Here is a 23068-nt window from a genome sequence, read left to right on the forward strand (position 1 = left end):
CTTTGGCACTTACAACAAGTCAAAATTATTCATTAGGTTTTACACAGTACAGTACATATGCACCTATCTGCAACTCAAACAAAGACAGAGGCCCGAAGTGATACATCTCCTTCCTTGTTTTGGATGAGCCTAATTAAAATATGAAAATAATGTAAAATTAGATTCCTATTTTGCTAAATTAATCTAATATATCATACACTTTGGTTTTTGCTCATGGATATAAGACAAACAAGGAAATGTGTTCCTGGTTATCTTTAGCCAAAAGAAAGGGGGGGGGGGGGGGGGGGGGGGGGGGCGGGGGAAGCAAGATTCTCATCATTTGGGTGAAATTTTTTTGAACGAAATCTTAATCAGTTGGGATTATTTTTAATTTCAGTAGGACACAGTTGAGGTGAAACTTTTTGCAGAAATGTTGTTTTTCATGCACTGGTCAATTTGGAGATTTGTGACTTTTGTTGTTTCCTTAACAAATGTCGTCTTTCACACTTTCTTGGAAAGACAACATCCAACATGTACATTTAGGTGTGTGTTTTCCTGCTTGGTTTATTTGCATGTATATTTATCCTAAATTTATCAATCCTATCTGTATTATGAAGGTTTTCAGAGGGGTTTGTTCATATCTTATTTATATAATATTTTATTAAAACCTGATTCAACTTCATGACCACAGTAGGCTGTAGTTTGTGCTCCTTGTGATATTGTAGTGTAGTGTATTGTACCGAGGTGCTTCAAATGTTGTGTTCACCCCATCTATATTGAAGAGACTGAGTATATAACTTAATACCAGGTCAACATTACTACATCCTCCAAAATGATAATCAAATTGAATCAACACCGCTCTAAAACTGCAATACGTTATCTTGTTGGACCCAATAAAATCACAATTTAGCGAGTGAGTAAATATCCAGGCCTTCATTCCATCTAGTTTGAGAAGTATTTTTATTAAATACCTCAAAAGGTTTTCATCATAATTTTTTTACCAGTCGTATATCAGCCCCATTAGACACCAAAGACATGATAATTGATTTTAGAAAACATGAGGTTGTATCCATTAAGGGTCAGACAGTGGAATGTGTGGAATCCTAAATATCTTGGGACAATTATTGACCCAAAACTGAATTTTGATGCAAACTGTGAAAAGAGGCACCAGCGTTTGTTTTGTTTGAGGAAACTGTCCCATTTCCAAATTGACAAAACCATGATGACCTTATTTTATCGTGCTTTTATTGAATCAATTTGATCTTTCTCTTTGGTGTCATGGTTTGGAGGCCTGACCTTTAAAGAACAGAAAGTCTCTACATCAGATTGTGAAATGGTCTAGCAGGCTGATTGGAGTCACAGCTGAGCCCAGAGTCTCTGAACACCACACAGTTACAATGGATAACTGGCTCCATCTTAAAGGATGACTCCCACCCTTTGCACAGGGAGTTTCAGCTTCTTCCTTCTAGACGGAGGTATTTGGTACCACGGTGTCGTACAAAGCTGTATAAAAACAGCTTTGTTCCAGCATCATCAGTTTACAAGGACTTCTGTTCCCTCGATCGCTGTTTTTGCAATGGCTTGATTAGGCATTATGGGCAATGGCTGAACGACCTCTCCTTTCCTTTCCACTGAATCATGATGTGAAGGAGACACACAACAAAAAACTAAAGCTGCTCCATAAGGGTGTGTTTTCATGCCTCCGTGCCAACGAAAAATGCAGAGCTTTTGTTGTCTCAACCTGTTATTGCCTAATGACAAAATAAGTCTTTCAAAACCAAGTTAATTTAGAACTGAATAAAATACCGCAGAATATGTCGACATGCAATGTGATTCAAATAGGTATAGTTACACTTACATATTACACTTACATGTGTTTTGCCTTGCTTCTATGTAGAGCACTTTGTAAACCCTGTTTTTAAAAGGTGCTATATAAATAAAGTTATTATTATTATTATTATTATTATTATTATTATTATATATTATCGCCCAATTGTTAAGTGAAGTTAAGACAATCTGGTTATGTTGACCAACGTCTTAAAAACACTTTGTATGCTGAAAAAAAGTCCTTATTTTAAGCCGTATCTACTAACTTGTCAAACAACGTACTGCTTTATTAAAGTCGTGCCTGGGTGGTTTCCAGGATCCAGGATCCAGGATGCAGGACTTCCAGGACTCTCGGAGCTGACCACACCCCCCGGTGGGAGGAGGATGCGTTCAACAGGAGGGGTTCAAGTGCAATTGGGACATCCCCCCAAAAAACAAAGAAATCAGTTCACACACAGAAGGGAAGAAAAAGCGTAAAAGAGAGAGAGAGAGAGAGAGAGAGAGAGAGAAAGCGGAAAGCGGCCACACAGACTCAGAGGGAAGCCCCCGTGAGCAGCTCCACGCATGCTAACTCCGGAAAAATACAACAAAACTAGCCATGCATTCAGTCGGCAGGTCGTGGCTGCTGCTTACCGGCTTCGTGCTGTTTTATGTCATCTACCTGCTCTTCGGAGCGCTCGTTTTCTCCAGCGTCGAGCGGCCGGTGGAGGACAAGCTGCGGCAGGACGTGGAAGCCCTGAAGCGCGAGTTCCTGAACCAGAGCTGCGTCAACGCCGCGTCGCTCGAGCGCTTTCTGCTCAAAGTGCTGGCGGCCAACAAGTACGGGGTCTCCGTCCTCAGGAACGCCTCCGTCGCCTCCAACTGGGACCTGGCGTCCTCCATGTTCTTCGCCAACACTCTGGTCACCACCGTCGGTGAGTTGTGCAGACTCAAAAGTACAAAGAGACACCCCAAATATAGTCACGTTTTAGCCACACAAATTATGCGAAAAAAAGACTTAAAATGAATGCAAACGTTATGCATTGTGAACAGAACAGAGACAACACCAGTCCAATACAGCGACTTTTATTTATTTTTTTGGAGATAAAACACCACAGAAGTTAAAATTCTGGTAATAACCTTATAACTTTTTTTTTTCTTTCTTTCTTTGTCCACGTGTCATGGGAGTGACAGACAAGTTGTGTGACTTTCTGAGATTAGGTCCTTCAGACACCGCCTGAGGGGAAATAGGTTTCATCTTTTAATTATCAGTGAAGAGATCATTTCCTGTTCATTCAACCGTAGAAATCGGAGGAAATGTCCAGACATTTTTTATTGGGGAATTTCTAGGAGGTCAGATGAACACAAGTTCCCTGGCACTTCCCAGAATCCTGCAGGGTCTGATTCAGTCCTCTTCAATGTGACCACCCCCAAACCCTACAGTGCATGATGACCTGACCTGGCTCTCACAGGAAGTGAAGGGTGCTGCTGTCCCACATTGGAGGTTTTTGTGGGACCAGCCGGGTCACCCACGGCGGTAATGTCGCGGTGGTCCCTAAACTATTCATTCACACACCTGCACGGCGACCTATTTCTACGGCCTCACAATCTTTATCGGTCATCAGTTTATTGGTTGAGCTTTAGACCTGAGAAGATGACTCAAATAATATATATATATATATATATATATATATATATATATATATATATATATATATATATATATATATATATACAAGATCACATCAAAGCAGGAAGCAGTTTGTGAGAGTGGAATCAGTTACTCAAGCATTATACAATATAACAAAAGGAAACTATCCATCTCACATCCTTTTGCTTACCTTCTTGCTGACAGTTGTGTGAGGTTTACATGAATGACTCTCGGGATGTACGTCTGTCTGTAAATGAATGTCTTGTGATGCTGAACCCAATAAATGTATCTTTTTTTAAATTTAAAATCTCATCTCATTGTTTAGCGTGTAAAGCTTTCAAACTGGAGAGATATTCCGCACACTTAATTTCCTTCAGGCATGGAGAGCAGAGTGGAAATGAGAAATGTTCTCTCAAGACCCCCAATATTATACAAGTTAAATACTAAGTCGCCGGAGTCCCTGTTTGTGTTGCTGTGTAGTTGACTTCCTGAGTGCGGAACAGAGTGGTACTTTAAAAACCAACCCAACGTGTAATCTGCTGTCTTTGGCTTCCAACTAGAGATGTGTCTATCTTCACAGCTCAGATAACCAAACCGTAACGAGGTTTTAATAATGTTTGCCTGAGACAACCGCTGTCTGCAGTCATTCCACTAAAGGATGGTGTGGGCCAAAGGTGAGCAGTTTATTCATTATTGGAAAGAATTGCTCCTCTGTTTTGAACTTCTTTTATTTACAAGACTGTCATTGTCTCCCCGTGCCATAGTGTACATTTATTTTTCCAAATATTCTCCAAACCTAATTTGCAACATAACTTCCCCCTTTTTGTAACATTGATTTAAGTTTGTTTTAAAACAACACCCGGCTTCACATTTAACTCCTCATTTGTGGGAAACGCACAGGTCAGCGACAGTAGTACTAGTTTTACATTACCCCTGCAGAATTTCCCAGCTGGTCTGATTATTCACCTGATGTTATGACAAAAACAAAGTTTTATTTTAATATTTCCTGTGACCTTAATCTGACGTGTTTCCTGTTGAAACAGGATGTTGGGGCAAAACATAGTGACGCAGGGAAGGCCAGTGCAGTGCTTCAGTTAGTCTAATTAGTCTGAGTGGAAACACAAATTCTGTGGAATAATTAAGGCAACTTACAAGTGTATATAAAAAGATGGAGTATGAAAAAAAACATTTCAAAACTTATTTCATATATGTAATTATTATGGCTTTAGAAATGAATGTGTATTGGACCTTGTGTTTTGTCTTAAATGCTGCGACATTGTAAGCATCCAGAACCCGGTGAGACATGACCTCTGACGCTTCGCTGAACCAAGATACTGCCGCATCATTCCAGTAACGCCACACTGAGAAGCTCCGGGAGGCGTTTTATTGCAAGCGTCCGTGCTATTTAAACAAAGTACCATGAAATTGCTCCGTCACATTCCCAAGCATGCTGACACTCACATGGGGTCATGCAAACTCATGCATGAAGCAGAACGTGTGTGCGTGTGCGTGTGTGTGTGTGTGTTTTGAATTATGAAATTTTTTGTAAATAAACTGGAGTTGAGATTGCTTTAAATTCACTCTATTCTGTTTCATACAAACAAAGCATTTGATAGTCAAACATCTCAAAGAAGCTCTCTGATCCTAATTGATACAAACATGATGTGATTATATTTAAAATGTAGTTTTAGATACCATGAACAAGAACTTGGTCCAGGATCTGGAGGCAAGCTGAGGAACCTGCCCACTGTCCAATGTATGGTCACTTTACCGGCCCTCTTCTTTGTCTCTTCTCTTCCCTTCCAACATCCCGTCCTGTTCCACCCCAGGTTACGGTCACACCACTCCCCTGTCGGACACGGGAAAGGCCTTCTCCATCCTCTACGCCCTGATCGGAGTCCCCTTCACCATGCTGGTGCTCACCGCCTGTGTCCAGAGGATCATGCACCCTCTGGTCCTCGCTCCTGTCGGCCTCCTGCAGCGCCGCGGCATGCAGCCTCGGCCGGCCACCGTCGTGCACTTCGTGCTGCTGCTGGCCGTGGTGGTGCTGTGCTTCTTTGTGATGCCGGCGGCCATCTTCAGCGTGCTGGAGCCGTCCTGGTCATTCTTGGATGGTATCTACTTCTGCTTTATCTCGCTGTGCACCATCGGTCTGGGAGATTTCGTTCCGGCGACACAGCCCCGACAGAAGTACCGGCAGCTGTACCAGGTCTCCGTCATGGGTGAGTGTCCCCCGTAGAGATCAGACAAGAAAACATGTTTTTATTCCTCGGTGCTGGCAATTATGCTTTGCTGTTGTCCGGCCGGCCGCAAATTTGGCACAAACATCCACTTGGACTCGAGCTTGAACTGATCAGCGGGTTGTCTTTCAATCAGACGATCAGTGGTTCGATACACGGCTCCTCCAGTCCATTGCGATGTGTCTTTGGGCAACACACTGAACCCAAATTGCTCCTGCTGTCTGTGGTGTATGATTGGGCGAAGGACATGCTGTGATGAAGCTGCTGTACAAATCTATTTTAAATGTGATGGGTAATAATGATTTTCTGCTTCAGTTTCATGACTTTGTTTGTTTGGTCGCAATTGGCTTCTGATGGTTAACTTGTTTAGTTTAGACGTTTCTCAAGTCGCGGGGCCCGGCTCACACACTTCTGCTTATTAAAGGCTTGGTCATCTTCAGTACATGTTTGATAAGAAGGTGTTGTCTCATCCGGGACACAGTGACTCACAAGCCAGCGCAGACTTTAGTGAGCAAACAAGGACGTTTCAAATGCATGCCCATACTGCAGTTATTGCACATGATTTGGTACTCTCACATTAAATTTCCCAAAGACGTGTGGGGGGTGGCCTCCAGAGGCGCAGAGCCAGAGGTGATGGTTTCATTCTCTTCCTCCTTTGGAGCGAAAAGATGATTAAGCAGCATTTTTGTTGTTACGCAAAGAAAGCAGATATGACAGGAAAAGGCACTGAAGGGGAAAGCGACATTTTTCCAGGATTATTTGTGTCTTTATTTTGTGTCTCCCTCTCTGAGGTGATGAAGCTGACCTCGCATGCAGCCTTCATTCTCACCTCCGATGTGAGAAGTAGCACCTCCTGCCGCTTCTCTTTTCTCTGTAGAGGGGTGGAGAAGTGGCTTCCTCAGAAGTGGTCTGGAAATTGTAAATACACTCTTCTGTAATCTGTGTCCATACGACTTTGCAGACAGTTCTAATGGAACTGAAATGATCTCGGAAGCGTCGGTGGCTTTTGAAAGAATCTTTTTAAAACGAGAGTCAACGCAACAGCACTCTAATAGTGTACCCAAAGTTACCAGATCAGTGTGTTTTTAGATGCCTACTTTTGTTCAATGGACAGTCTAAAACCCAGAGAGTCAGTTTAGAATGATTAATAACCAAGGAAAGCAATAAATCTGGTCATTTTAGAACCTGGTTTGTCATGATTTATTTATTGGTAGATTGATTAGTTGACCGATCATTTTGGCTTACCGTGAAATCTTGTACACTTCTGTTCCCCAGAGGTTGAACCCTATTGATCCCTCGAGGAGCCACCATGAGGATGAGATTTTTGGGGGTTTGTGTGAAGTTTCCCACAAAAAAAAAAGCCTGGATGGATTGCCATTTAAAATTAGCTACACACAAATTCACGTCCTCCTTAGAATAAATTGCAAGTCATCTTTCATCTCTTTTACCCAGTGATTGTTGGTGTTAATTCACCTCATTTCATCCCCTGCCGCACAGCTACATGCAAAGTAATTTCTGCTCGCTTTTATAAACTAATATCAGATTGTTTAGTAAGAAATGCATGTCCGGATGAAAGGGTTGGATGGGAAAACCCTAATTTCTCAGTGTGTAAACCATTTGAGCTTGTTCACAATGACGCTCTTCAGATGTTAACTGTACATGTGGTTCTTCATTTAAAAACCCAGTGGTTTCTTTGACCTTGTTTTTAGATGGAGACCTCACTGTCACATGATGGTGTGTTCCTCTGTGCTGGGTGTTTTCACTGTAATTGAATCAGGGTTAGAATGACTTGTTGTTTTACTCCCCTGTGGTCCCAGTCAGAGAGCTCTACAGCGAATATCTAAGGCCCATTTTAGGACAACGTATGGAGATGAATGCGGCCTTTTGTAGTGACTTAACTAACTGAACAAGAAAATTCCACCCTAAAATAGCTTCTTACTCGGAAAACAGTTGGTTGAGGACATGAACACTTTGTTTGACTGAGCGTCTTTCAGCTGATACACACTTTTGTCTAAAGTTAGTGGGGTTTCATATTTGAATTTATGATCAGAGGGACCCAGTTGCACACACTGGAAGTTACTGCCTGCTTTACTTTTGTATGTCGTACACAGAAACGGCACACCTTGAACCGACAGCTCTGTGGAAAATACCACATGTACCGACGGCATTGTAACCAATTTAGACTTCATTTATCACGTGTCTGAGGCCAACTGGTAACTGTCTCCGCCAACACTTTAACGCTGCAAACAGAAATTATGGAATTCAACTTGCCTCGGATTCTCTGTTTTATTATGAGCTGATGGAGATTCAACGTCAGACCTGCACTGCATAGTCATAAAGTAACTTGACCTCACGGTCTCTATAGAAAGTAGCCCGAAAGGTAGAGTTAATGATTATTCTGAAGGGGAAATCTAGGAAGTAAAAAAAATCATTTAAATCATGATTTCATATTTGAAAGGGTTTGAATCAGAGATGGGCAGTATTTATGTGACTTGTACTTGAAATACAATTATATGAGCTGTGCCATCACAGCCACATTCACGGGATGCTGATGCAGGAGTTTTTCCTGATACGATGTGAGGTCCTGGGACACATACATCGTCATCAGGGATGTGTACAGATTGTAAAGCCCTCTGAGGCAAATTTGTGATATTGGGCAATACAAAATAAACTGAATTGAAAAATTCCGTTCTTCACACCCCCCTACCCCCTCTCCCCCCCCTCCCTCCACACACACCTCCTGATGCATCCACTATTTCAGAAATAATAAAGTCAGCTTCAGGTAAAGACTTTCTTTTGCAAAACGGAAATAAAATGGATTGTTCTTTTGAATGAATGACCCTATGTCTCTGCCTCCTCCCTCCAGTCTACCTGTTCGTGGGTTTGATGATGATGTTCCTCCTGCTGCGCACCATCCACAAAATGGCCGACCTGCACGGCCTGACCACCTTCTTGCAGCTGCCGCGCTGCGAGGAGTCTGACCTGGACGACGCCCGGAAGCCCATTGTGGAGGACAGACACGAGGCTCAGACGCCCCCTTTCCTCACGGAGAAAGAGGCCAGCAAGCCCCTGGAGCCCGGATCGCAGCCCTCATACAACACCATCAACACAGGCTGAGCTGTGGGTGGGGGCGAGGAGGAGGAGGAGGAGGAGGAGGAGGAGGAGCTTCTTTTTATGTTTCACGTCAGCACATCATGAGGAAAGCACCTCCACACTATAGCCTGGGTTGGCCTTCACCACTTGAATTCATCTTCATAAGCATGAATGATCACAACTGCAGTGAATCTGGAAAAACCGCATCATCAGAGTGAGGTCAAATGTGGACCGTTTAAAACTCCAGGGATGTGTTTGGATTTCCTGTGTAAAAGCAGCTACTTGCCTGGGCCTGGGTCAGCCTTGAAGACTACAGAAACCAGAGACCAGCACTGGGTTTGCCTCAGGACACAGGGCCCATGGCTGCTCTCCTTTTACAGTGCTGCCCCCTGGTGTTACTACATGTAACGACACCTCCAAAAGACTGATTAAAAACAGGGTCAAAGGGTTGGAACAGGATCAAGGAAGAGACAAAAGACTGTAAATAATAAGTGTTTCATTGCGGTGAGTGAGGAAGTGATTATTTTCAATGCAAAAAGCACACGTTACTTGTCAAACATGGCACGTTATGGGTCAGGAACACTTGAAATGCACTTTAACATTCACAGCAGTTCTTTTTCTTTTACCATCGGAAGTTGTAGTTGAATGAGTAGTCTTATTATATCCTGATACTGTAAAAATAAGTTGTTGGTATTTATGTTTTTTGTAGTTTAGTTCTATCGGTTTAACATATTTTCACATTGGACAACTATGAATTAAAAAAAACTATTATTATTATTATTATGTTGTCATCCTTTTATTTTGCGGGTTTGATCTGCAAATGCTGAGCACACCTCCTTCATGTGTTGTGACGTTATCTGTCACAACACCCAAATTAATTTCGGCCTGAAACTGCCTCCAAAGTGAAACCTCTCTGTTTGGAGACTTTATGTGATGCTCATTCACTTTCATGGTTCTCTAAATACACTCGGTGACCGTGTTTATTTATGTGGAGTAATCATTTTTCCCCATCCATTTCCAAAACTGTCAAGGAAATGTACTTTATGGGTTGTAATTAGTAAATAATTTCAAACAGCATAACTTGATTTTCACTTTTTATTAAAAACATTGGTATAAATAGACATTTTGTCTTCTGAAAAGTCTAATTACAGTGTCCAGGCATTCTGCCCTCAATTTCCAAACATAACTATTCAAATATTTGTAGAGAACATAAGAGTAAATAAAATAACTGCCATAGCGGTACATTAATATACCATTACAGAATTGTCAAACATGGTATGACCTTACATCTCGTTAACAAAAATATGACATTTATAAATAGTGTGAGACTGCAGCCCAGGTATTCACAAAGGCCCATTGCATAGAAAGCAACTGACCCACAGACATGAGTCCACAGACCGGACAGACGGGCATCGTGTGCTTCCTCCAACAGGTTCTCGTGTCAATGCTGGACCAACATGGATAGCTGGTTAAGTTCCCTTAAGTGTTTTTCTTTTTTCAACAAACATTGACAGGACACGTAACAGGACTCCACTTTAGGGGTTAGGAAGGAATTATTTGACCAGCAATATTACCATTGCTTAACAAATAAAAGAGACAAGACATGCATATTAACAAAAGTGCAATAATTCAGATGTAAAACAGACATAACATGCAAGCAGACCTACTGATGAGTGAACAGTTGCTCCCAGCACAATGCTAAGCACCCACCAGGACTGATCACAAACACTACATCTGTACAACAGAAGCTGCCATGTAGTGGTTGTGACTCTGGCTAATGTGACTCTGTACCATCGCATTAGAAACCCCACGAGGACGTGTTGCACACAATCTCGGAACTGTTGACGCTCTTTGAATAAAAGCATCTTGTAAAAGACAGCAAATGCTTTTTCTGAGCGTGACCGTGCGTCGCAGAATGCCGATTTGTTTCCTGCGCTGCAGCCGCACTCAGACCGCCTCTAAGAGGGAAAACGTTTGAACTAAACTTTTAGTTTCGCCCTTCAGATGGGACATAGAGTAAGCTGGTTGAGTGGCATTAAGTTGTGATCTTGTTTCCACTGAGTACTTTACTGCAGATGCAGGATACATATGAAACGTCATCGTACTGTACCTCCACCTGCTAGTTACTGATTCATAACTGACTAAGTGATGGATGAAATTTGAAGAAAACACCGGTTCTTGTGGATTTCTTTTCAGACTAAAAAGAGCACTTTGTCTGGGTGCTCCTGCTGTTTGAAATCATGACCCAATCTCTTAGCAACTGATACCACTCCCCTGTTCTAACTCGCTGATAAATATGAGGTTAAACTTTCTTCACAGAAGTTTGACCTATAATATTAGTGTTTCAGATATTCTACTTCAAACACCAGCCAAATCACATTCTCTCAGAACTCACAATAACATTTTACACACAACACCCGTACATAACAGCCGCATCTGGTTTACTACACAGATATTTTCATTGTGGTGTGGCCTCCATTATTGCCGGAGAAACACAAACTCTTCATGTGGCACAAAAAGCCCCATGTCCTTGATTCTGACTAGAGATGGGTGTCTAAGACGGTGAAGAAGCAGATGAGGATGACAATGGGCTGAACGAGGAGAACGAAGGCCAGCACTTCAGATCCTGGTTGAGAGAGAGGGAGAAGTGGTGTAGAGGGAGGAGGAATAGGAGAAAGAGGGCAGATACTGGTAAAAGTCATCCCCAGCCTGGTATCCATCTCCACTGCCTCTGAGTCCAAGCACACCCATGTCCCTCTCTAGCAGGGATGTGTCTATATCCTGGAACAGATCGCTAGACTCTACCTGCTGCTCCCAGCTTCCTGAATAACTTCTGACTCCCTGTTTCACCCACCCCACTCCTCCATCGCAGGGCCCCGACAGGTTCTCCAAGGACCTGAGAGGTGTACGTGGAGCTGCCTGTGGGCCCCCATCAATGATGGAGTCCAGCGCGGTGAGAATGGAGGAGATGGCAGCTGAGAGGGAGTAATCGGACTCTGTGGACATGGACCCCCAGTCCTCATCTTCGTCTTTTACAGACAGAGGGACATTTAATGCACCCAAGTGGCAGTTTGCAGGAGACCTACTTGTAGCACAATTTGACGTGCAATCTAAAGAAAGCAGAGGGCAGCTGACAACAGCCGAGTGGTTGTCAGAATACATCACCTCAGAGTGATGCTTTGCTGCAGCGCCTCCGGTAAAAATACTCTCCTGGAGGGCAGATGAAGAGCTACAAGGCGGTTGTGACACCTCCATGTCTACAGAGGGCACCGTACAAGCCTCCACGCTGATCAGCCGCAGAGTGTTGGCTATGAGGACAGACCTCCGCAGGCTGGGTTCAGGCAGCACCTGGCCACACTGATACTTGTTCAGGGAGACCGAGAAGACAAACTGGCGCTGGCTCTCCCAGGTAGGGCTGCTCCTGTCGGAAACCTCCACGTCCTCCGGTGGATGTTTGCGCTTTTGCCCCTTGATGATCATCTTTAAACTGCGGAGAAAGGCGTAAGCCGTTAAGTTGACTTGTATTGCTGCTTAAAATCAGAATAAGAATCTTAATGATGTCTGCACTGAATCATAAAATAACGGAGCAGTCACTCATTAGAAAGTGAATCAATGGAAACGTAATCTATTAAACATTGATAGCTTAACAAACATTCAGGATTCAAGGTTGTTGTTTTTGGGGGGCGGTATCAGAAATATCACTTTGGGCTCTGACACCTTTAGCTAGTAAAAATGTGTCATATTCTATTCTTGTGGCCTCTAATCAGTAATGAATAAATAATTGAACTAATAGCCGTAGACTGGGACAGTAGATAGTGAGGGGAGCGGTAGCAAAGACATGTTAACTATTAAGTTAACATGTTACATGGCCAGCTGCTGGTGGTAATAACATATTAGCAACAACCGTATTAACAACAGTACTAATTAAATAAGGTGCAATCCTCGGTGTGTTTAAGTTAAATGGTGTTACTGCTTTTTCGTGTTTTTTCAAATTTGGCCGAATGACTTGGCAAAGAAACTATTTAACTCATTGTTTCGAAGATACTGCAGAAAACACAAATACGATACCTTCAAATAACCATACAATTATAATATAGTGTATTCAGCGATGTCGTTTTGTGAAAACTAGAGTTTGCTAGCTCACGTTAGGTCGTGCAGTGAACCGTCCGCTAGCTAAACTTAAATGAGGGTTGGGGGTTGTGACGTTAGGAGGGAAACGGAGCCCTCGACACAGGCCATCGAATAACGACTGGAAATATCTCGATTAAAGAGACGGAAACGAGGAACGTAGTCCTTTCAAAAACGAAAGTGTTGAACTTTTAGGAAGTGTGAGGAAGTTAGACAGGTTTAAGCGAACAGACCTGTTGAATCACTTCCCGTCTCTCCTCGGCAGCGTTGACTTTAGGTAGTTAGCGTTAGTTAACGCGCGTCGGAACCGTTATTGGGGTTGTCTCCTCTTCGAGCTAAACAAAAACCAACAATGTAACGTTTATCTCATCTAATTCTAAAGTAAGTAACTATTTTAAACTTTCTGCTTCAAACTCTCTCCGCTACGACTCCGCGAGCCGACCGACTCGGTCTTCTCCCGCCCGTGATTTGAGTTTCATTCCAAAAGATTTACAGTTGGGGGCTGGATGCACCGAAAGGCATTATGGGTAGTGAAGTGTATGTACGTTACAAATCACACTTTTATCTATAGTTGTATAGTCTTAACCGAGCGTTCTGGGTTCGTGTGTGAGGTCACTTATAACATGTTAACAAACGGAGTCGGGAGATCAGACGAATGTTGTTCGGCTTCCCTCTTTATTTATTTGTTCCCTCTAAGTCCAGGTACTTGTTCTCACCACGGCAACCCCGAAGGGACATATCATCTCCAATACCAAAACAATTGAGACAGTCTGTTACAGTGGCAAATATAATATTGATATCACAAGTTATATAATACTTATATAGTATTATAATATTCGCTCCCGCCCTGATTATTTTCCACGCAGGCCGAATTGTCAAGCTTGATATTATGTAATTTGCATAGCTCTAATTCCTAAATGATTACATCACCGACAGAGGAGAGCTTTTAATCAGCATATTGGTTTTATATACAAAGTACTGCAGTGTGCATGTGTAAAAAGTCCTATTCCACTACTATTTGATATTTAAGTTACTGTAAGAAAATTTTCAATTTCCGAGAGGATATTAGGCTGCTAAATCAAAACAATCGGAGAGATTTTGAAATCTACACGTTTCACGGACCATTTCAATACGCATGATGACAAAGACAAATCAATTAACAGGTCTAGGTCCCGCACATGTAACGTTACACGTCCAGGTGAAACATGAGTTTGTTTAACTCTCCGTGATCAAAGTCGCAGTTGTCCGAACCGGTCTTATTTCAGAGACCGAGTCATTTACCTGAGGGAGCAGCGATGGTCAACAGACATTCAACAGACACAACTTCTTTCTGAGACCAACTACCGACATGTCAAAGTTCACGGTTTGGATTTAAATTCCACCAATCGACTTCTGGCCGCATGAAGAACCAGCGAGTCCACTTTTAAAAAAAACGGCAGCTCCTCCTCGGCCTGTGTATTGGAGGACAGAGGAAAACGTGTCGTCACACTTTCCGGTACTCTGTCAAAATAAAGATCAGCAAACTTCTGAAATATTATAATATAACAATATAATTATATTATGATATACTATAATACATTGAATGTAATACAGAAAATAATGTGATCTGCTATTATAATATTTATAATTATAGTATATTACATCATATCATTTAGCTGACGCTTTTAAGCAAAGCGACTTACAATCATGTTACATGCATACACCGTAGGCACAGCTACAGGGAACAATTCAGGATTAAGTGTCTTGCTCAAGGACACATCTACTAGGGTGGGGGTTGAACCGCCAACCCCCTGATTGAAAAACAGACCTGCTAACCACTGACCCACAGTCACACATATTATAATGTATCATATTATATTACATAACATGGAATGTTACACCACCACTCAACCAGTCCTGACATGTTTAATATAGAAACAAATATAGGTGTCTAATATGCAATATATGGTGTAATTACAATGTTGTATAACTATATTATTATATAGCACTTTACACTATATTTCATAACCCATAGGCTACAATAATGTACTATAGTAAATTCAGTTAAATTTGTTATACTGTCTTACTACATCATATACTATATATTATTTGTATTATGTTGCTATATTAATTAAGACAACACTAAGTTAATTACTTAATCACATTATATTATTCTGGTGTACGTCTTTTATTGCATTTATAGTTTCTACTTTTTTGTTTTTTCTTATTTGAGTCGTCTATATCTCTTATTATCATCCAATTGTTTTCATGTTGCTTTCTCATCTGGGGATCAATAAAGCCTCATCATATCTTGGGTTTTTTCAACAAAAAGTAAAATTGCCTTCTTAAATTACATCTACTTCTCCCTTCTTTAAAAAAATACACAATCTATGAAAATGAAAATACTTAGTATTGGACACAATATGTCCCCTACTTTAATGTGAGGTCCATTCTTAGTGTATTACCGCTTTAAGTTTCCATATCACACTTGCATGTTGGACCACAACTGGCTTCCAAACTAGCTGCGATGTCATAAATCCTTTGGGTGATTGCACGTGTTAAACTCTGAATTACGTTGAGCACAGACAAAAATTTAAAAAAACTCTGTTTACCAGGATGCAACATAACTGTGGTTTTATTTAACTGATAACTGAGGATTGATATGGTAAAGGTGTAGCAACCTAACCTCCTGAAGTTTGTGGATGACCCAACCCTCATTGTCCGCCTACAGAGAGGAGATTGACCATCTGGTGACCTGGAGCGGTCTGAACAACTTGGAGCTCAACGCTCTAAAGACAGTGGAGATGGTTGTGGATTGTCACAAGAACACAACTCCACCTAACCCCATCACCCTGTGCGACTCCGTCTTCGACCAAGACCTCAGGCCACAAAAACTGTTTATTTCCAGCTGCAGTCGGGTTCATCAACAAAGCTCAGGACCCCCACTTACTCAGACACTTACATCCCCCGGACAATTTCTTACAGTTACACACCCACGCGCATCATTTCTTGTACACATGACAAAGAATATACTTGTTTTTACGTATTGGTATTTGTTTGTTTACCATATTGTGTTGTACATTTGTATATTTTACATTTTCAAATTATGTCTCATTCATGTTTTTTTTGTTATGCACAGAGTCCTTGTATATGTAATGTACTTGGCAATACAGTTCTAATTTTGTATTTGCCATGTTGTCTATCCGTTTTATTTTGAAGGACAAAATTGCAAGTTTCCAGGATTTTGTTACCTGCACTTGGGTTACTTGACACTTTTTTGTCAGACGGAGTTGCACAACAGCTTTACGTCATAGGTAACTCATGCCACTCATCTGACTTTCCTGCTGTCCTTTTGAAAAGGAAAGACTTCCATGATGTGAACGGCAGAGGCAGAGACTAGACCAATGGTTCTGCACGTTTTCATCAACCCATTCACGCCAAAAGAAACAACACCAAACCCCAAGGAAGACATGTTTAGTCACACTGATCTAACCCAGTTAGATACATGTAGTTTGTACTGCAACAGCACAAATCTGATGTGGATTTACATCTAAGGACATACAGTACATGCATCTACTAGTATATCATGGTTGTTGTTAGCTGGAAAACAAATTAATGGTACTCCTTTTATTATAACTGCTGTACTAGTTGTTGTTTTTAATGCCTGATCTACTCTTCCTCATTTCCTGATGTAGTTTTCATAAAGTGTAATGTAAATTATGTAAAAGATGACAGAATGCTAGTATTCAGTTTATTGCTGTTGTTTTGTCACACAAACAGCCAGCAGCTCCGCTCACACATGACACTTCACTCTTTCAGCAAAATAAAATCTTTTATTTTCAACAGCTACAATAAAAAAGTGGGAGGGGCCCACTGTACATAAGAGCGGTGACAGAAAAGCTGTGAAGCAATGTTAAGAGCTACAGCCAAAGCTAACGATAAAATCTGTCTGTAAATACAGGGAAGCATTCGCAGTTTATCAAAACACGCTGGTAATTTGTATCTGCAAATGTATCACTTCTTCATTTATCTCCAGAATTCTCTGCATGAACATGGATTTTCTCTTCCTTTCCGGTACGGTTCTGCTGGATCATTTGTACTCTCCCCACACTCCGACGGTCTTGCCGTCCCACTTGGAGGTGGACAGACACTTGACAAAGAAGTGTCCCAGGTCGTGTTTAGAGATGGCTCTTCCTTTTAGCATGTCCTCCGCCGCCTCGTAGCTCTCAGTCAGAGGGAGGTTGTCTGGAGGAGGGCGAGTCAGAAACAAAAACTAGTAATAAATAAAGAAAACTCTCTTTGTCTGCAAACATTAATACATAAAAAGGTTGTATGCCCTTGCTGGCTGGTAATCAGTTTGTTTTTGCTTGTTCATGTAATTCTGTGCTTTGGACTAAATTCATGCAAACTAATGTCTATTACATGTTTTTATTATTAACTTAAATTTAATCGTTTCCAGATCTTAAAAAATTTGGCAAACTACAATACATTATTCCCAAATAAATGGAATCAGATTGGCTGACTGCAGCACTTTTATGCCAGCAACAAGTTTCGAAAGTTCCACTTTTTAAAATATTATTTTTAATAAAGCTCTACTCCCTACTGACCACCAATGTGAGGAGGCATGACGGCCACGTAGTCCAGCCCCGATGACTGCAGCCCTGCGTACATCCTGTCATGGTCCTCTGTCACGGGGAGCATACGGGGCGGGACTTTGGAGCGATCCCACAGCAGAAAGGCTGGAAGGAGAAGATGTCGTCACAAACGCACTTCGTGCAATTGTCTTAATTGTACTGCGCATCTGAAGTTCAGCACTTTTTTAAAATTGTTATTTATAAAACAGTGAGTTGTACCCGACATGCAGCCGACCACTTTGCCGATCCCGCAAGCCTTCATGGCTTCAAGGATGTTCTTGGTGCCTTCGGACATCATGGTGGTCGGGCCTTGCGAGCACAAATCAGATCACAGGTCAGATCGCAGGTCACCCTCACCAACGTGTAGAGTGACTAGATATTCAAAAACTGTACTCGAGTACAGTTTGAGACGCTGGCATTCCTCCGTACATACATGGAAGCATAAGATTAAAGACTTAGTGTGTTCATGTTTAGTAAATGACTTATTCAGAAGACCAACATTAAAAGACATCTTACAAGTTAATGCGTCAATTATGTAATCTCTGTTCTCAGATTCTACATTCATGTGACAGCTGATGGGTCCCAAGACTGGGACCAGATGTCAGATGTGTAAAGATCAACGTGAGAAAATGTCGACCGATCAAAGACAGCGGTGTGAACATGCATTGCAACATTCCTCTGATCATGTTGTAATGTTATGCCTATACTGTAAGAATGTTTTTGCATCAAACCATGGAGACTAACTCAGGTTGTTCCTGGTGCCCAGGATGATGACAACAGCGTCCTGGCCCTCCATGGTCTTCTTCACGTCCTCTTTGTTGAGCACATCTCCCACCACCACTCTGGCGGCCTTGTGGTCGGCAGGCAGCCTGGCGGGGTCCCGCACCAGCACCGTCACGTTGTACCCTGATGGAGGGAACCAGGGGAATTAAAACAGAGCAGCTGGGATGCTCTTAAACATCCAAATAGTTGCCCTACGAAAATACATATATTTTTGGGGATTGTATCCATCATGACATCAACACAGCCTGATGCCATTTCAGGCTCCCGTTGTTATTATCCCTAAATTCTTATGAATTCTCCTTGACATCTATAATAATAATAATAATAAATTGTATTTGTATTGCACTTTATATTTAGCAATCTCAAAGTGCTACAGAGCAGAAAGATAAAACAAGAACATTTTTAATAAATTTAAAGCAGAGCCTATAAAATATATATTAGCAGTAAGCTTTCTTAAAAAGGTGAGTTTTCAGGTCACGTTTAAAGGCCTCTGCAGTCTGTGGGGCCCTCAGATGGTCGGGGAGGGTATTCCACAGCCTTGGAGCTGCAGAGGAAAAGGCCCGATCGCCCATAGTGCGGAGCTTAGTTCTGGGGACTTGGAGGGTGTTTCTGGTTGCAGAGCGGAGGGTGAATGAGGAGGTCTGGAGGGTGAGTAGTTATTTTAGGCATTGGGGGGCATGTCCGTGAATGCACTGATGAGTGAGGAGGGAGAGCTTATACTCAATTCTGAGTGGGATGGGGAGCCAGTGTAATGATTTCAGAACGGGGGTAATGTGGTCGTATTTGCAGACTTTTAACAGGATCCTGGCAGCGCTGTTTTGAATATGTTCCAGTCTCTGGATGTTCCTGTTAGAGATTCTGATGAGGAGAGCATTACAGTAATCCAGTCTCGCAGGAGGTCATGACGACTTCATCAAGGTCATGAAAAAAAGAGTCAGGAGAAGTGGGCCAATGAGAGTTACAAGCACAGAGGAGCAGCTGGGGGTTCGGGACCCATTGATAACTGACCCCATTTGCCCTTGTTTGGAAACCCTCACACTGAAACTGTCCCTTTAGCCTGATTGGTTATTCATTGTGCAGTGAGCATTGCATGTGTGCTATAACAATGTAACAGACAATTCAATGATTAGGATTATTTTTCAAACTGGAGATAACATTAAAGAGTGTATTCCTGAAGCTGCTCTACCAGCATCACCTGCTGCCCCGAGGAGATCCCGCCCTCCCTGCCTGGGCGAGATAGCGACCAGCTTCCGCTATCAGCTCTCTGTGACTCAGCAAAGTGCTGCTCACCGCTAACGTTTGACATGACTCGACATTACTGCCCCCCCCCCCCTGCTAAATTAATGTAATCATGTGATATCATGTGAGCGTTTCACAACTTTGGGGAATCCCAACCAATAATAATGGAGAGAACTGCAGCAGAGTTTGATCAGTACACTTTAATGTAGTCTTTATAAATAAAAGAATACATTTAAGTTGACATGAGATTCAGAAAGAAAGAAAAAAGTTCCACATGTGAAACTTGTAAATTCAATTAAATCAGATTGCATTTGCTGCGATCTTCAAAAGTGTACCTCAAAGTGGAGCAGGTGGATTTTGACAAAATCCCCATAGTTTTTTCCCCATATAACATTGCTATTGTACATTATAACATTGATATGGATCCATGTAATATGACTCCGATTGTAACGGCAGTGTACTCGTATTGTGACCAATAAAGGGTGAATGGTGTGACCAGCACAAGGCACCGATACATAATCTATTTTCTATTCGGTTTCTTTCTGTTCTCACTCCTCACCTGCAGCCACCGCCAGTGGGAGGGTTGCCAGCCCGGTCATTCCCGTGGCTCCAAATATCGCGACGTTTTTGATGGAGTCCGACATCATTTGCAATCAAGCGAGTTCCACGACACAACAACCACAACAAAAACAACAACGTGGCCGCTTCAAACTGAGTGCGATGTGGACTATACTTTCAATTTTTAAAAAAGTCACATTTCTCATGATGTGACGGAGGAGGAACGCTTCCGCAACTTAAACTCCTCCTTTTCCTGCTCCTCCACGGAGATTTAAAGGAGCCGCTCTGATATAACACAAACAACAACATCCCCCTTCACTCGCTCTGCCAATCCCAAATACGTCCATGTGTCCCACCCACCCCATAGGTAGCTAGGATGATTGACAGGTTTCACAGCTACACAGAGGCCATGAGCCCTCTGTAAGAACTCAGTAATTGCTATAAACAATCTTTTTATCTAGAACAACTTCTTCCTGTAAACACAATAACACTTATAACATAACAGGTTAACATTGCATGTCACTAAGTCCGTTACAATACTTTAAAATTGTTTAATAATTGAACTAAGCAATACTGTACATTGCGAGAAAGAAAATGTAATTCTGATGTGTACTGTTCTTGCATTTGTATTTAACACACTTGTTTGAATTGTTTGATGCACATGTTTCTTATTTTTCATTCCTTATTTTATTATTTACTTACATTCTCTAAATATATTGTGCTATATATTGTCGCATTGAGCACATTATTTACATTTCACAAAGTCCTCTGTTTCTTATTTCTTTGTGCTTATGTGTAAGAGCAACTATAGCATTTACTGATTTCCACCCGGGGATCAATTCATTATAATAAAGGATTTATTTCTAATAAATGATTTATATTTTGTATTAATAGTCTCAACTCGCAAGTAGTTGTTGTCAAAAAAATGTTGTACGGTATAAAGTAGCATGAAATTGAAATACTCAAAGTACCTGAAAATGTTACTTATGTAAAGGTCAAACTAATACTTCGATATACACAAGTTGTGCTTGTAATGTGGCGAATACACAAGAGGCTGACCTGCTTTTATGCTATTTGTTTTTATACATTTCCTCAGGGCTTCTAAAATCGACTCACTTTTAGAGCAAATTCAGGTGCACTTAGCTTTTCTTCTTGCATTTGGACACTGGAACAGAGATGTGAGGATTCATCTCACTAAATCCTTTCTTCACTCATGTTTCTAATGTAGAAAATATTTTATAAATTTATAAAACGACTTTGCGTTCCAAACTCATTATAGCTGATTAATTTTTAAGCAAACAATAACCAATAAGAAATTACAATATTCACTGATGTTAGAACAGCAATCAGATGTAAAGGGAAATACACATTTAAAACCTAATTAACTGTAGAAGGAAAATCTTGAATACATCATTTTTTAACCAGTGAATCATCTTTTAGTTTTTTCCTGTCGATCATAAAATGTCTTTAATAGTAGAAACAAGTGTGTCTGTTTATGCCTATCTCAAAATTAATTCACAAGTCACCAATGCACAGTTAAATATAATGTCGTAATTGTTGTGATCCATTTAATTACTTTACTTTTATAGCTGCTCAACGATTAGTTTGTCCTTGCCTGCAGTCGCCTAAAAGATGCACAGGCTGTACATAGGAAAATCTTATCCGCTTTGGACATTTGACTGACACATACGTATGATAAAATGTAAAACAGTCAGTTTGTTTATTATAATATAATCTCCTACACAATTTCTACCTGATTATCAAGAGAAAATAATTGTGTTAAAAAGTATTTTTTATTTTTGGTATTCTGTCTGTGATGTTTATATTTTAACCTGCAAAGTATGGAGAGACTCTTATGTGCACTATAAATAAATGAAGATGAATTGCATCTGTATTTTTTACCTGGTAATTAGCTATTTAGTTGACTTAAACATAGTCAAAAATATATATATATATATTTGACAATGTTTAAGTCAACTAAATACTAACAAATATTGAACTAATATGGACTCATGACCTCAGGATTTAAAAAATAAATAATAATACAATTACATATATATATATATATAATTACATATTATATATACACAATTACATATATATATATATATATATATATATATATATATATATATATATATATATATATATATATAATGATTAGCATTTTTGCACATGTCTATCACCCCACATGCATCCATAGCTTGTTTCATTACATTAGTGCTTTAAAAAAACAGAGAATGTTTATTTATAAGTAATTTCTGATTTATAGTTATTTAAAAAATGTGTATGGAAATTTGAAAACCACCGGTGCCCCGCCCACTCCTTCTTCGTGGAACAGAAAACGTGGAAGATAGGCGATATTAATTAGTTAGCTAACGTAACTGTGTTAGTTAGCTAGCTAGTTAACGCTAGTTAGTGAAACAAACATCTTAACACAACTTGACCGACAATGCCTAAGGTATGTTAAGCTTTTGTTGTAACAACAGTAGCCATTCCTCCGTGGTTGAGATAATGTTAGAGTTAGCATTTCAAATTAGCATAGTGTAATTTGAAACTTAACTTAGCTAACATTTAATTTAACCTAACGTTACATCAGACTATAGCAGTTAAATATGGGTCAAAGTCACACAGCTTAATTGAAACATTGTTAACACGACATATATTTGCTTTCATAGGCTTTTTACTTTTGGTTTTCTGTTTCGCACGGCCTCTTGTGGCTTCTTGCTCACATTTGACACTGACAGTCTACCCCCCCCCCCCCCCCCCCCCCCCCCGGCTTTCCTTTTTGAAAATGTCAGGACTTCTGGATGGATGCCCCTTCGCATTTGCTTTCATTCTCACATGTCAAGCCCTTTGAGAGAAACACAAAGATGAGATCACTGAACATTGAACTCATATCGTTGTGGCAGATCACGAAACCCAAGATGATCCTGTTTCTCATCCAGAAATTCGGCATCCAGATCTGATCGGCACAA

General features: G+C 40.9%; 3 protein-coding genes and 1 long non-coding RNA gene across 4 annotated transcripts; 2 read left to right on the forward strand and 2 right to left on the reverse strand.

The window, feature by feature from the left end:
- Positions 1 to 2219: 2219 nt before the first annotated feature.
- Positions 2220 to 9549, forward strand: kcnk6 (potassium channel, subfamily K, member 6). The gene is made up of 3 exons (XM_034547925.1): positions 2220 to 2720; positions 5266 to 5658; positions 8543 to 9549. The coding sequence occupies exons 1-3, from the start codon at positions 2405 to 2407 to the stop codon at positions 8791 to 8793; spliced, it is 960 nt and encodes a 319-aa protein (XP_034403816.1). The 5' UTR covers positions 2220 to 2404; the 3' UTR covers positions 8794 to 9549.
- Positions 9550 to 9868: 319 nt separating this feature from the next.
- sertad3 (SERTA domain containing 3) lies at positions 9869 to 14347 on the reverse strand. The gene is given in 3 exon segments (XM_034547924.1): positions 9869 to 11430; positions 11433 to 12256; positions 14179 to 14347. Coding segments are annotated over 3 exon segments (960 nt in total). The 5' UTR covers positions 14208 to 14347; the 3' UTR covers positions 9869 to 11323.
- LOC117741132 lies at positions 12901 to 16062 on the forward strand. The gene is made up of 2 exons (XR_004610686.1): positions 12901 to 13278; positions 15608 to 16062. It is a non-coding gene; the product is annotated as an uncharacterized LOC117741132 (long non-coding RNA).
- A 627-nt stretch (positions 16063 to 16689) lies between these two features.
- Positions 16690 to 20350, reverse strand: blvrb (biliverdin reductase B). Its single transcript, XM_034547926.1, has 5 exons — positions 20092 to 20350; positions 18255 to 18416; positions 17730 to 17819; positions 17484 to 17615; positions 16690 to 17121 (listed from the first exon to the last, which is right to left on the reverse strand). Exons 1-5 carry the CDS (start codon positions 20177 to 20179, stop codon positions 16967 to 16969), a joined length of 627 nt encoding a protein of 208 aa, XP_034403817.1. The 5' UTR covers positions 20180 to 20350; the 3' UTR covers positions 16690 to 16966.
- Positions 20351 to 23068: the final 2718 nt, after the last annotated feature.

Source organism: Cyclopterus lumpus, chromosome 13, assembly GCF_009769545.1.
Source record: "Cyclopterus lumpus isolate fCycLum1 chromosome 13, fCycLum1.pri, whole genome shotgun sequence".
In the NCBI taxonomy this organism is placed as follows: Eukaryota; Metazoa; Chordata; class Actinopteri; order Perciformes; family Cyclopteridae; genus Cyclopterus; species Cyclopterus lumpus.